At 42.8% G+C, this 15,598-nt stretch overlaps 1 protein-coding gene across 1 annotated transcript in view; it reads right to left on the bottom strand.

Annotated features, from left to right (window-relative positions):
- BRWD3 (bromodomain and WD repeat domain containing 3) overlaps positions 1–15,598 on the bottom strand; it is a 74,423-nt gene that overhangs the window by 24,159 nt on the left and 34,666 nt on the right. Inside the window, exons 18-22 of the mRNA XM_035132474.3 lie at positions 11,320–11,487; positions 11,014–11,197; positions 8,769–8,862; positions 6,448–6,597; positions 5,257–5,333 (exon numbers count right to left, since the gene is read on the bottom strand). Coding sequence (XP_034988365.1) covers positions 5,257–5,333; positions 6,448–6,597; positions 8,769–8,862; positions 11,014–11,197; positions 11,320–11,487 — 673 coding nt within the window. The remainder of the gene's footprint in view (positions 1–5,256; positions 5,334–6,447; positions 6,598–8,768; positions 8,863–11,013; positions 11,198–11,319; positions 11,488–15,598) is intronic.

Here is a 15,598-nt window from a genome sequence, read left to right as displayed (position 1 = left end):
GTAGATAAACACCATCTGTTGGTTATTGCCACCTCCTTTTTGTTTTTTGCTCTGTTGTTATGGTGACCAAGGGACAGAAGTTTTTTGCTGTAGGTGTTTGTGGGCAACAATTTATATCAGTCAAGGTGACAGCATGCATAGTATGGAGAGTGGGGTTCAAAGGTGATAAGCTATTCAAAAGCCACAGAGTGAGTGCCAGTTGGCACATACTGTAGTAGGGTCCTCTTTGTGTTAGCGGCAGAGAGGAAGTAAATGGGCTGCCATAAATGAAAACTGTAGATTAAAAAACATAAGGGAAAACAAAGTTAAATAGATTCCCCTCCTTTAAACTATTTTAAAAGTTGTTGTTGTTGTTGTTGTTGTTGTTGTTCAGATCAACAAGGTAGACAAACCAGAGAAGAGAGAAGTTAGGGAAACCACTTTGCAGAGTGAACAAAAGGTAATATAGTTCTGTCTAGAACAGAGGACTCAGCCAACCCAACCTGGGAAGATCTGGGGAGCAGGATGGATCCTCCCCCCAGGAAGAGGAGGCAGAAGACTTGAAGGTCCTTGCCTATCCAGTCGAGTAGGAGGAGTCATCTTATTAACTGAATGTGCTTCAGTCCATTCTGGAAAACAACATTATCAAATGCTGCTGAGAGTGCAAAGAGAACGAGCAGGATTGCACTCCCCACATCTCTCTCCATATAAATGTTATCAAAAAGGATGGCCGAGTCCATACCATGACCATGTCTGAATGCATCCAAGTAATCAGCTTCCTTCAAGCATGCCTAAAGCTGGACTGCAACCACCTTCTGAAGCACCTTGCCAAGTAAGGGGATATTTGTCACTGGGTGATAATTGTTTAACATTTCTAGGTCCAGGGAGGTCTCCCCCACTTTACTTTTTACTGTATTTTCATACTACAACCAAAACAACAACAATAATATTGACAAGGCACAATGTTTACAGATAATGTTTACAGCTATGTTGAGTATATAATGGAGAGGTTTGTCAGTTTGGAAATGAAGATAAGATTTACCATTACAGCATAAAAGGGAGGAGATTACAACAGTGCCGTTGATTAATAGTAAGTACATTTATTCTGAGACAGTGTGGTGAATGTTATTTAGTTGCTTTATTTGTTAAATTATGTTATTTATAGTATAGAATGTTATTTATTTGTTAAATTTATTAAATGTAAGTATTCCACAATGTTACATGACCCGATGGGGGTTATATAACGAGTGTTCATTGGTGTGAATATATGCTATAAATGGCCACCAAACTATTTCAAATCCCCCCCCCCCACTTTGAAAGGACCCTAATCACCCAGTTGTGGTATACTAGATATTCTGAAAGTGCTACATCCCATATTCTATCAAGCCACCCTTCATGGCGAATCCTCCTGATTTCCAGTGCCTCTCTATTTCTAAGTTGGCCACTGCCAGTCATAGAGCTACTAATATTGGATGTAATAAATGAGGACCTTTTGAAAGTGGAATCATTAAAAAGGGCTAAAGCAGGGTCAGGCGTTTTCTGTTGTTTCATAATATTCATAATAAATAGATATTTTATTGAATACAGTGATCCAAAAACAACACAAAACATCCACAAAACAACACTCTCACCACAACCCATCCAACATTCTGGAGAGATACTTGGACTGATTCTATTCAACTTAACTGGGATCCAATGCCATCTATGTATTGTTCTGAAGGTGGATTCTTGAATTATGCAGACATGGTTTTAAAAGGTGATCTAACCCATTTAGCATTCTATGCTTCATCCTGTAACTCCAGTCCCATGTCAGCCCCCGACACTCCCTTCAAACATAACATGTTACCAGTGCATTCCAAAATAAGTGCCTTATAAATACAAGATGTCACCACTTCTGAATTAGTGACTCCCTGTAAACCATGTTATTTTCAGAGCATGTTAGTGAATACCTAATTCAGACCCAAATTGCTGCTGAGCAAAAGATATGGCCCTTCATCATAAGATACCAAAGCTGTTCACAGAATAAAATATTTGAAACCTACTAGGACAGATATCATCCAAAAGTTGATACAGCTCCTCTTTTCTTAGTACAGTAGTTTATTATTTTTATAGGTACAGTATTGCATATTCTATACTCTTGCTCCCCCTACTGGCAAATTGATGGTATTTTTCTACATGTTTTAAAGTTTTCATGCCCCAATACCCATGTATAGGTGTTAAAGGAGAACTGTGAAATGCCAATGATTCAGTCCAGCTTCCCCTGGACCTGCATGGTTGCTTTAAGAAAGGCATTAGTTAGACCTGTAATCGTCATCTTATTAAGGTTTTGAAAAGGCAGTATTCTTAATCCAGAAGGGTCTGTGCAAAATTCTGCATCAACTCATGGAATAAACCGGTCTCTGAATGTGGACATTTTAAATGGCAGGCTTGATAATATGAGACAAGATGGAAAAAGCCCAACCCGCTACCCTACTTGTTAATCTCTATAATGTTTTACTAATTCTATTGCACTTACCTCCATGAATGTGTTTTTCTAAAAGGTTTTACCCTTTCTTGAACCAAGGCAATGAGATTTCGACTGGGAGCACTTGAAACAGGAAAAGGAACTTGAGCAGAACTAGCATTTTATTTGCTGCACCTCATCCAAACAGTGACACTGGTACATGTTTCCAAGACTACATTTATCTAACTACCTCTGCTGCTGCCCTATCCAAGTAGGAGCTTGCATAGGATAGCAGCAGGGAGGTTTTCGTAAGGAAGGGATGCACCACTGCCTCCTTCAAGGCAGGTGGCACCTCCCTACTCTCCAATGAAGCATTAATCACTACAGGGATCCACCCAGTCAATCTCCTATGGCTAGTTTTAAGAAGCCAATATGAGAAAGTGTAAAGGAGGCAAGTGGATGGTGGCAGCTCTTTAAGCAGTTTGTCCATATCCTCAGGATGCAGTAATCTAAACCAATCCAGTATAGATGGAACAGATGTTGCTCTATAAACTTCCATTGTACTTGGCATCCAAGTCTGTCTGAACCTGAGCAATTTTGTCTCCAAAGTATCTTTGCAAAGTTGTTACAGCACACCTCTGAAGGTGTCAGAGCATCCTTTATTGGCCAGATCATAAAATCCCATTCACTATTCCGAAAAGTTCTGCCAGACAGCGAATTGAAGGCGCAATGGTGGCAAAGGAGTAAGCTTTGTTTGCTCCCACCACTGATACTTGGTAGGCATAATGGTGCTTCCTCACTCATGTTTAGTCAGGTTCGCACCAACTCATACATCAACTGTACTCTAGCCTCTACCCCTCCTGTTTCACCCCACACAAATCACTGGAATACCACGGTGATCTATGTGCTTGACAGCGAAGACCCTCAGGAGCAATTGTATCAATTGCTCTACGCATCTTACTGTTCCACAGTGAAACAAGAGCCTCAACAGGAGTGCCAGCCATATTTGCCAGAAAATCCTCCAAAAGCATTTAGGAATGCATCAGATTCCATCAGTATCCAAAGGCAGATCAACTCAATGAGTCCTTCAACCTTTGCAGAGTGGGAAAGCTACATTCAGCCCAAACCTTACCAGGAAATGATCCAGCCATGGCAAAAGACTCTTAGTGAGCCTGCCAATCAACAGAGACCCTCCCTGCTGCTACATGTAGGCAGGATATAATTTTCCATGCGTGTATATTAAAACTGTAACTGCTATGCTATCATTTATGCTATGATTGTTTAGGCATGTTACAGCAAACCAGCTTGTCTAATAAGGTAAAGGTAAAGGACCCCTGACAGTTAAGTCCAGTCACGAACAACTCTGGGGTTGCGACACTCATCTCACTTTACAAGCTAAAGGAGCTGGCATTTGTCTGCTCCACAGACAAATTTTTCCAGGTCATGTGGTCAGCATGACTAAGCCACCTCTGGTGCAACGGAACACTGAAACCAGAGCAGCGCACGGAAACACCATTTCCCGCTGGAGCGGTACCTATTTATCTACTTGTACTTTTGGGAGTACTTTCGAATTGCTAGGTTGGCAGGAGCTGCGACCGAGCAACGGGAGCTCACCCCGTCATGAGGATTCAAACCACCAACCTTCTGATCGGCAAGCCCAAGAGGCTCAGTGGTTTGGACCACGGTGCCACCCATGTCCCTTGTCTAATACAATGGTTTAATTGTGGACATGCCTCTCCACTGCTACATGGGCATAGGGCTAGGAGATATATTGATAATATTGTCCAATACCGGTTTCTAGACCGCAATACAATGACCCTTTAAAAATAATTGACGTGGCAATACATGGCAAATCACAGTTTGTGTGTGTGTGTGTGTGTGTGTGTCTGACTGAACTGACCACACGTCCTATCTTTACACTCCCCACCCACCCAATCTACATGCTCTTTTGCCCAGCCGCATGCCCAATCTTCACCCCCCACCTGCAGCAATCTCCAAAGACTGAGCCTTCGCCCGATCTTCACCCACCCTGCATAGTTCCATGTTTCAGACACTGTGATATATCACTAAATCACAATGTTTAGCTGGTGATATATCATGATGTTGAAAACCAGATATCACCCGGCCCTACATAAGTACCTGAGTAACTTCTCCCCCCTGGTTCAAACAAGCATACTGTGCCGTGTCCTATTTGAACCTGGGCTGCGCTTTACAAGTTGTAAGCCAGAAATAAGCCAAGGTTTATTATTGGTTTATTTCTGGCTTACTGCTTAGTTTGCATGAAACACACAAACTATGCTTTACATTCATACAATGTGACAGAGCATACTTGACTCATTTGAGCCAAGGTGGTGGTGGTGGTGGGGAGAATTGGGAGAAACTATTGTAATTAAAAACATGGTTTAAAATGTGCAATTGAGGCTTTACTCTAGAGACATGTCACTCTAGATACATGTGTGTTTAATTCTTGGGGCCATCAAATATGTTATATAAATTTATAAGTTATTTACTTTTTTCCTTTACATTTTTTACAGCTTGGCTGTTGATCTGCTGTGATTATCTGGTTCAGACTCTGCAGAGGATGAGACTAACAACAAGGGGAAGCAGGTAAACTAAAAGGAAGAAGTTAGCACTCACAAGTTTATTTGCTTTCAGTTTAGCAGAGAAAAATCTGTACTAATTTCTGTTACTTATACAAAATTCTGGTTGTTGAGCAGCAAAATGTTCCTATGTAGCCCTGTGCATATTGTGCCATCCTCGCATTAGGTGGCCTTGTATCAAGCACCACATTCATTGTGAAATATTCCCCTTTAAAACAGAGTAAGAGAAATTACCTAGAGCTGCTTTCACTTTGCCATGCAGCGACATTGTCGTCCACAGACACATCACTTGTGCCACCTGTGTCATCTTCCTAAGAGGGGAAGAAAAGAGAAAGCTTTGTCCATTTGCTCTATCAATTTGCTACAGTCAACAATTTGCTAGCAGAAAGACAAGTTCCCTCTCACATTGCACACCTTCTCCTGTAAAGTGTAAGTCTAACAGACACGGTCAATAACTAAACGGGGAAGGGCTGCAGCTCAGTGGTAAAGCATCTGTTTTTCATGCAGAAGGCCTCAACATCTTCAGGTAGGGCTGAGAGAGACTCCTGACTGAAATCCTGGAGAGCTGCTGTTGCCAGTCAGTGTAAGCAACACTGAGCTAGATGGACCGATGGCTACTTCTCTAACTGACTCAAAGGAGTGCAAAGAAAGCACCTGTGTCCGTCTTTTGTCACAAACTGTAAAATTCAAAGCTGACCGTTAAGCAAAGTTTTAGTTACTGCTTTTGACATACAGTGGGTGAGCAGAAAACTGCAAGGGAAAACATCTTCCTTCAACATCAAAGTGCAGAACTAGCAGAGTGCCAGACTCATAACAGCAGTCCTGCTAAGGGCAAACAGCCAGCATTTCTCCCTCCAGAATGTTTGCAGACCTGCAGATTGGACTCAAATAGCAATAAGGGAAGATAGCTGAATTAATAATTATACTTAGCATCTGTAAGCATTTTATAGCTGTGTTATAAGGATTACAGTTAGATAATGCAAGAGAAGAGCTGGAATTCTTAAAGCAACCCTATGAGGTCATACGATCACCCATATTCTCAGACAAGCATGCTTTGCATAAAGTCACCCAGTAAGTTCATGATAAAGGCAAGATTTGAATTGGGTGTTCCTGTTTCATAGCATCTTGGCCACTATGCTACACAAATTCCCTACCATAACGATTTGAGGGTGATCTATATAGCTGGTAGGGGTTTTCGTACTGACAAAACCAACCTGTTCACAGATCAGTGCCAGCTCCTAATTGTCCAACTGAATTTGTCTTGAACTCATTTCCAATCTTACTTCTGCTAATTGTGACAAAACTCTAACACCAGCATTTTGATCGTATTTGGTAATGGTTTCTGTTCTAAAGTTTAAAGTCCACTTTTCATTTTTAATGCTTTCCCCCACTAACACGATTTAATATAATAACCAGACACCTGACCTCAGAAGAGCTTTCAGAGTCTTCCTGAGTATGTGAGCTTCTTCTTACACCTTGTGAATGATGATCAAAGGTGGAGCGTGTTTGGTAAGCATGCTGACGCTTGCGCTGGTTTCTTCGCAAAGATCGCCCGCTGCCGGGTTGATAATCACACTTTCACAATACCAGGGAAAAACAGAAGACAGAAATTGAGATTATAGAGGAAAGTTTGCAGCATCAAACACCAAGATCAACCAAATCTATGCAATAATGTAGGGCTGGCTCATGCCTGTAATGCTGAACTACGGTTAAGCATTAAGTCCAAAACAGGTGAGCATTTTTATTCAAAACCTTGCTTGCAGTATTTGAAACATCTATTTTAGCCAGTAAAATGGATTGTTTCATTATTCCAGGCTTAAATGTTCATTGTGTAGATGAAGCTCTTTTCCTCACTGTACCCAAACCCAAACCACTAAGTGTTATGGGTGCATACTGCAGTATAAGCTATAATAAACCCACAACCAATGCAAATTAAACAACTGAGCTGAAAGCAGAAGTAGGGAACCTGTGCCCCCCCCCAAAAAAAATCTCAGACTCCAACTCCCATCAGAGGCCAGGGGTAATGGGATATTTATTCATTGGCAGGGAGGCTGTGAGTAGCACAGTGAACAGGACACCAGCAGAATCCTTAACCTGCCTCATGTGTTCAACACAAGTTACAAACACTTTAGATCTGTACAGAGGTGGGGGTGGGGTGGGGAGCAAGAAACTTTGGGGAAGAGACTGAATTCTTATAGACCAGGCATGTCCAACAGGTAGATCGTGATCTACGGATAGATCACTGGTAGATCACTGCCCCCCCCAAAGAAGCTCCCCTAAAAAAAGCTCAACAACTTTGACCTGAACCCAAAAGAAGGGGGGTGGATTACTGGCAGTTTTTAATTCTGTGAGTAGATCGCAGTCTCTTGGGAGTTGGCCACCCCTGTTATAGACTATACAGTGGCACCTTGATAGTCTAACAGCTTGGCTCCCGAACAAATCGGCTCCTGAACGCCGCAAACCTGGAAGTGAGTGTTCCGGTTTGTGAACGTTTTTTGGAACGTTTTTTGGAAAATGAATGTCCAACGCGGCTTCCGATTGAATGCAGGAAACTCCTTGCCGTGCCTTGGTTTTCGAACCGTTTCGGGAGTCAAACGGACTCCCGGAACAGATTAAATTCGAGAACCAAGGTACCACTGTACGGGGGAGGGGGGTGGAATCTGTTCTGATGCTGCCCTGAACACTTAGACAGGCAAAGATTTCTTTGGGGGGGGGGTGAGCACAAGTCTTCCCCTGGTGGCCCAAACTGTGGATGAGTGAGATTATATTTAAAACTGGTCTGATGTTTCTTCAGGCTTGAGGGCTGGGCTGACAGGACACTGATTCCCCAGTTGGAGGAGGAGTCAGCATGCAGCAGTCAACAACTAAGCATTCAACACCCTCTGTATCTGCCCTGTCTCATGCCCTACCTCCCACTACCTGCAACCACTATAATTGAGCCTCCTTGCTCTCCCAACCTAATCCCTTACTCTTAAAAAGGTAAAGGACCCCTGACAGTTAAGTCCAGTCACGAACGACTCTGGGGTTGCGACGCTCATCTCGCTTTACTGGCCAAGGGAGCAGACGTTTGTCCACAGACAATTTTTCTGGGTCATGTGGCCAGCATGACTAAACCACTTCTGGCAAAACCAGAGCGCACGGAAACACCGTTTACTTTCCTGCCAGAGTGGTACCTATTTATCTAATTGCACTTTGACATGCTTTCAAACTGCTAGGTTGGCAGGAGCTGGGACTGAGCAACGGGAGCTCACCCCGTCGCAGGGATTCAAACTGCCAACCTTCTGATCGGCAAGCCCTAGGCTCAGTGGTTTAGACCACAGCGCCACCTGCGTCCCCAATCTCTTACTCTCAATTTATTAATGTATATGAATATACATGGAGTTTATCCATTTATCTGTGTAGTCTGAGGACCTGAACCCACTTGCATCATTCTTCCTAAGAGATGAGGAGGCCCAACTGAGATACCCTCCTGTTCCCTGGCTCTCTCCTCAGAAGTCAAGTTCAAAGCTACACTGAGCTTATTCATCATTAAGCACCACCAGCCTCGTTCCCCTGCAATTTATGTGGAACTTTGCTCTTTTGCACAAGGTTGGATACTCCCTAAAAATCCTGGATGCCTGTGGTATTTCAGCCCTTCCTCCCAATAGCACTGCCCACCAAAGCATTAAGATCCTATATCTCTGCTTGGCTAGCTAGCTCTTAGCATGGAATACACAGGGTTTCTGAAAACAAGCAAAATTTCTCACCCTTTGTAACGTATGGGAAGGCTTTCTCTTCTTTTCAAGCGTATACAGATGAATTTCTAATTCGCCTTTTGCAGCTCGGCATTCCTCTTGAACTCTTAAGAAGATGGTAAGTTTGGGTTAATCTTTGAACCTTTAAACATGTTCTTAGATTTTCATCACCCTGGCTTCCAAGCTTTGGGGGGGGGGGCGGGTTCAGAATTTTTTCCCATCTATTGAAGCTAGTGTACTTCAATCTAGAATTCTATATGCACTCCTGCTATGTGTTCATTTCAACAGAGGGATTAGATCTGTATGTGCAAAAGGAAGACGCAACAGCCACCACTTAATTGAATGGGGAAACTGTTCTGGATGAGAAAATTTGATGCGCCAGCTAGAGCTTGCTCAGCCAGGATAGTTGGTGGAAAGTGTGGTCTTTATTTTGCACTTAAAGAACAGACAACGTCATTGCAGGGTGGCTAAAAATGTAATCCTGTGCAATTTCCTATGGCAGGCCACACTGAACACAGCAGAATTTATTCCTGAGTACAAATGTATAACATTCCATGCGCAAAACTACCATTTCTCAAAACTGCAAATATAATGGGATAAGAGAAAAATATTATGCTTTTAGGGACTTTTTAAGCAAATCAAAGGGTCTTTGATTAGAGCAGTGGTGGGAAACCTTTCCCAAATGGTGAGCTGGATCCTGAGCTCCCCCACCCCAGAAGGCCACTTTGACAGGTGATGAGGACTGCCCACCTATCAATCACCTGCCATCAGCATGACACCAAGCAGTCATTTTTTTTCCTTTGTAGCACAAACTGAGCTCAAGTTGTGCTTCAAGGAAAAACCCAATCCGAAGTCACCACTGATCAGCTGATAAGGCACTGTTCAAGCCTGGCTTTTGGCTGATTCCAACCAGCTTGCTGTTACTGCCAAGCAGCTGATCTGCAGCAACAGCAAGTCTCCCTTGCGAAAGAACAAGCAGTAGTGCACTTTAAGGCTCCAAACTGTTCACTGGCAGCTGCATCACAAGTGATGTCAGGTGTGGGGCAAGTGGGTGTGGTCGTGGAAAATGGCTTTGTGGAGCAAATTGAGACTTGTACTAGGTCTAATCAGGCCTGTGGGCTAGAGGTTCTTCATCTCCAGATTAGAGGGATCCTTACAGCAGTGTCTCTGGGAAGGGGTAATTTATCAAACCATGCCCCCTGCAATTCTACAAGGACACTGGAACAAAGGTGTATAGAGTGCTGTGTTTCCGCAACTGGTATATTCATGTTCCAAGTCCAGCAAAAGCAAGGGAACACTGGAGAAAGCAACACAGCTATGTAAACACTATACCTGGGGCCGTGTTGCTTAACCCACCAAACCACATCTCTCTCCTGCCTACGTCTGTCAATTTCAAGTATGAACTGGTGAAGAAACAGCCTTGATCTATGAAGTCGCTGTTGCAACATACTCCCTCAGTGAAGATGGAATAATTAAAGCTTGGTCACTCCCTTTCTAAAATAACCAAGAATTCAGATATTCTCTGTATGTGGTAGTGTATAATATAAACCTGCAGCAAGCCCTCTCGATACTGGGGAGTGCAGCGAAAACCTATTCCCCAAGCTAGGCAGAAATCAAAGCTGAGGCACGAAGGAGACGAAAACTGTGTTTCTATTAACATACATTCAAAAAGGATAAAGCTTGAAGGTTTCACTATTAAAGGCACAGTACTTATTTTCTCTCTGAAATGCTGTTTTAGGTTTAAACTTCACTTATAATTCTCTACAACAGAACTGTTTCTATTTAAATTATCTCCTCCTACAATTACTATTTGCTTTCCCTCTTCCTAAAGTATCTCTATCCTCTTTCTCAGTCTATTTCCTCCACCAGAGGAAATTAAACAGGCTTATCCTGCCAGACAGACCCCTAAGCAAACCTAGCTACTTTTGTAGCCAGGCCCTATCTGCCATGTAAACATTCAAATTATTTCTTCTCACACACTCCTGGTTGGCTGTTTCTCTTCCATGCCATGATTGGCTAAGGGTTTCCAAGATGATGACCCACTGGTATGTCCGTCATAGTTATAACTGAACCTCCTACTTTGGCTTGGGTTTAGAAAAGCTAAAGAAGAGAGTTGGTCATGACAGCAAAAAAGCAAGCAAATATACATACTCTGCTGATCTGTAACCTGGGTGAGTTCCTTAAAATGATTCCAGGAAGATCACAGCACAGACATGCATAAAGACAAAAACTGAAATAATTTTAAACATTGTTTTACCTGCTAACCCCAGGATGCAGCTCGTTCACCACCACTCTCCTACTCCATGCCATGAGATCCCTCTCCGTGGCCATCTGACTTCTAGGAGCATTGTGGTGCATCTGCCGAACACCTTCAATCTGACCACTCCGTCTGAGCCCAACATTTGGGGGGGAAGCTATATCCAAACTTGGACTTCTCAAAGCTACCAAAACAAACCACAAGGCTAATCAACTTCCCCCACCGTGTTTGTTGTATCAAAAGAAGACCAATGAACACTGAATCCTTCTACACTTGTCTAGAAGAATAACAGGAGATGACTCTTACTATTAGCAGGCTGCAATCTGTTTTGCAGAAGATTTGGAGTAGCTTCACTTCCATTAAGTCTTCTCTGATCTTGCTCTCGTTGTAGCTCCCTGATAATTCCATCAAGGATGCTCTCTTCTTGGTCATTAGTTTGCTGCCCAATCACCTGCTCCACAACTTCACCATCACCTTTGCAAGAAAAAGATCATCAAGTGAGCATTCCGAGATGTACAACAATACTTTATTAGAATGAATGCCAAAAGGTGTGCCATGGGAGACCCCGAAGCAGAAGGTTGCCATGTGCCCATCAAGAACCTTGTGCTAAGCAGTGAGCCCTCATGTTAGTACTGAACTGAACTCTTTTCCTTGACATACAGGTGAAAGAAGAGCCCCGTGCAACCAGAAGACTGCATTCTCCATTTTAAGTAAGAATTAAATGTAGGAACCGCTTGTTCATAACAAAAAAGTGATTGCCTGGCTAGGTGTTTATGTATGCACAATATTCATCTTGCCTGCAGGTTTAGGATCCTATCCAACGCAGAGCCTGGAGAGATCTCTTTGGAGGTCAAGGCTTGTGGTCCTGCAGATAAACCTTACTCCATCTGGACTGGAAGAATCTCACAGTAGTCTGAAAACAACCTGAAGAACCCTATCTCAGGGACAACTCACCTGTCCCCCCCCCCCACAATCCATCAAACCCTTCTTTCAGTTCCTGATTCCCACCCACCCCCAGGTCTCAAGAGCAAATGCAGCAACAGACCTGACAGGAAGTCCAAGGGACCAGAGGAGCACCTACTTGGCTCACAGTTCTATTGCTGCAAGTCTACATGGAAGGGTCTACTGGGGGGAGGGGGAGGCGATCCTGCTGCAAACAATGACCTAGCAGAGCAACGAACAGTGACTATAAGTCTTCTCTGAACCTGTACTGGGTTAACATATCATCATTGTCATCATCACCATTCCATTCCATAGTTAGAAACCATGACTCCAGCTCCAGCCTGGATCAGCACCAACTGGAAGCAGATCACACCTACAGATTCAATCTTTTACACCTTTGACCAGATCTCATTTGTGTTGTGTATTTGTTGATTTTTCCAAGTCTCTCTTGTATTGTGTAATTTTCTGGCCTCACTCTGCTAGATGATTAAACCTATCTATAAAGGTTAAAACGTAACGCACCTGATGAAATGGTATCTGGCCCACAGATACGCTACAATGTCTGTAGGTCTTTAAGGTGCCACTAGACACTGTTTTTCATTTTTCTTTATTTTATTCTAAAACAGACTAACACAGCTCCCACTCTGGAATTTGTTCCTAAAGGTATTATTGTCACACTTGTCCTAGGACAGTGCTACTCCAAGTGATAGTCTCTGGACTACTGCCAGTCCATGGGCCATCAGCTGCCAGTCCATGATGAGTTTCCTGCCCTCCTTACTGAATGTGTGGGTCTCCTGCAACAAGCAGCAGATCCTGCTGCCACTGCCACCTCTCTTTCTCCTTTTCACTGCTTCCCACCAACTTGAGCAGAGGTGAGTCTTTCATGGAGCACTAGGCCTTGCAGTCTTCCAGGCCTGACTGCCTGACTGGGCAGGTACAATGACAGTGACAGCTATTCTCTGACCAGTCAAGAGAGGGGTGAACGAGAAAGAGGAGAAGACCACCATCAGATCACCCTATAAGAGTTGTGGGGAGAGGAAGAAAAATATTATTTTGACTTCTTGGGGGGGGGGGGAGATTGGACTGCAGTCCCATGTGAGTTCACTTAAGCCCTGTATAACGAAGCTCCTACAGGCTGTTCTAATCTGAATCACAGGAACAGGAGTGTAGCCAGTGGTGGACCTACATTTTTGAGGCCTTGAAGCTTGAAATGTTGAGGGGGCCCTTCGCAACCAGCAACAAACCACTTCCTCACTAGGGTATTTCCACAACTGATCGGTTAAAAAAAATTAACTACTACATCTCAGATTTTGATTTAAATTGCTGTACTGAATTATCTCACATATAAAAAGTCACTGGTGTGAAAAAAAAATTCCTTTGCCTTTTAGTTTCCAAGCTACCTTAACACTCCACCTTTATAACATCTGAGCTACTGACTCAAACTTCAGGATTATTGAAATATATATAACAAAGAATTAATCAACTTGAGTTGTGTGACTCAAATTGGGTCTATTTTAAGCAATATGGGCTAAAGTCAGTACTAGGGCCCCTCCAAGATTAGGGGCCCTGAAGCTTAAGCTTCATTAGTTTCATAGGAGCGGATGCCCCCGAGTGTAGATGTAAACGGATCAGGATCCTGCCTCATGAGAGCCTTTTCTTTGGGAAATACTCAGCTGAATCCTGAACATCTCTGCACATTCATTCACAGAAGCTCCACTGCATTGGCTTGCTCCCAAATACAAGGAGTGTGCATGAGACCTTTCTTCCCCACTACTACCGGTAATCTTTGCAAGCATATCTATCAGATAAACAAGATCAGAATATTTTTCAAAATTACTTTTTTAAAAACATACATCTACACACACTTTCCCAGATTGATTGATTTATTATTCCTTTTCAATAGCTGGTAGTTAGATGTTGTGGGCCACCATGGATGGGGTAATGCAATGCAGATTTATCACAAATAATTCTAATTGTATCTGTATTATATCTGTTCTCTAAATCTACACTCTGGTGTTAACTTGCTTTCTATTGAAGTCCTTACGGAAAGTGACCACTCCCCCTTACTTCTGACTACATGCGACCCAGCAAATAAGATCTTGAAGCCTGGTAACTCAGATCAGGCCTCTGATAGTCCCCGCAATTTGTAGGGGTGATCGCCAAATTCCTGGACTCAAGACAAAATGTTACACTTAAGAACAACCCTTACTAACTCACATTCTATTAAGGTAGCAATAACAGCTTACTCCCAAGTAATAGACAACTGTGGTACAATAGCTAAGCCTGCATCTGTTACCCTCTCTAATCCCTCCCCTTGGTTTGACCAGGAATGCTATACAGAGAAAAGATTGCTCAGAATATCGTTCAGAGACCTTTGCAAAAAGGGTGACGATAAAACAAAAAAAAACCCTATTTTACATGTAGGGAGTTATATGATGAACTTATTGCTAAGAAAAAGAAAGCATATCATCATAATAAATGGACACACTTAATAAATCAGTAAAAGTGAACGATCATAAAACCTTCTGGCAAATAACCTCTGGCTACCAGAGTACTAACTATCTTTTAATTGTACCTACCATTCCCTCCCAAACCTGGGTGGGCTACTATTTTAAAATGCTCAAAATCTCACCCTGCTTTCTTCCAAATGTTGATGAGCCTGTCCTCTCTACTATACCAAACTTGCCCCCAGTAAGCTCAGACAAAATTATGGAACTTATTGCAGAACTAAAACCTGGTAAGGCCCCTGGCTCTGATGGGATTTCTGCTGAGATTCTGGAAAAAAAAATGCAGCTGGGTGGGCATCACCACTTGCTAACCTTTTAACTCTTATATGGTTAACTTCTGTGGTTAACTTCTGTAATTATCCCAATTTATTTATTTATTTTAAAAAGGGTGATCCTGAGCAGCCGTGTAATTATCACCCTATTGGTCTCCTGTCCACTTTAAGTAAACTGTGTTCTAAACATTTACAGCGCTCTCTATTGGATTGGATTAAAAGGAATAGAATTATTGGTCTTTAACAGATCAGTTTTAAAAAACAGAAATCAACTAATGATCACTGTCTCTCACTTGCTTTCTAGCGGATAAGTATATGAAATCCGAAAGGATAAATTTATATGTATTCTTGCCCCACATCTATTTAATCTATTTTTGAATGATATGAAACAACATCTACTCGTTGTGAAGGACCACCCTCCTAGGTTAGGATCTAAGACAGTTCCTATACAGTGGTACTAAGAACTCCACAAACCCCAAAGTAGGTGTCCTGGGTTGCGAACATTGCAATCCGCTTTCGGGGCCACAGGAGGCCTATGTAGGGAATGCGCGCTTTGGGTTAAGAACGCTTCAGGTTAAGAACAGACTTCCGGAACGAATTAAGTTCGTAACCTGAGGTACCACTGTACATTTATATGCAATGACACTGTCCTCCTCTCCTGCAGGTGGCACTGTGGTCTAAACCACAGAACCTCTTGGGCTTGCCGATCAGGTCGGCAGTTCAAATCTTCAAGATGGAGTGAGCTCCTGTTGCTTTGTCCCAGCTCCTGCCAACCTAGCAGTTTGAAAGCATGCCAGTGTAAGTACATAAATTGGTACCACTGCGGCAGGAAGGTAAACAGCATTTCCGTGTGGTCTGGTTTCC

The sequence above is a fragment of the Zootoca vivipara genome, chromosome Z2 (assembly GCF_965207765.1).
Source record: "Zootoca vivipara chromosome Z2, rZooViv2.hap1.1, whole genome shotgun sequence".
Taxonomy (NCBI): Eukaryota; Metazoa; Chordata; class Lepidosauria; order Squamata; family Lacertidae; genus Zootoca; species Zootoca vivipara.
Note: the sequence above shows the minus strand (reverse complement) of the source record. Positions and strands in the feature narration are given on the sequence as shown.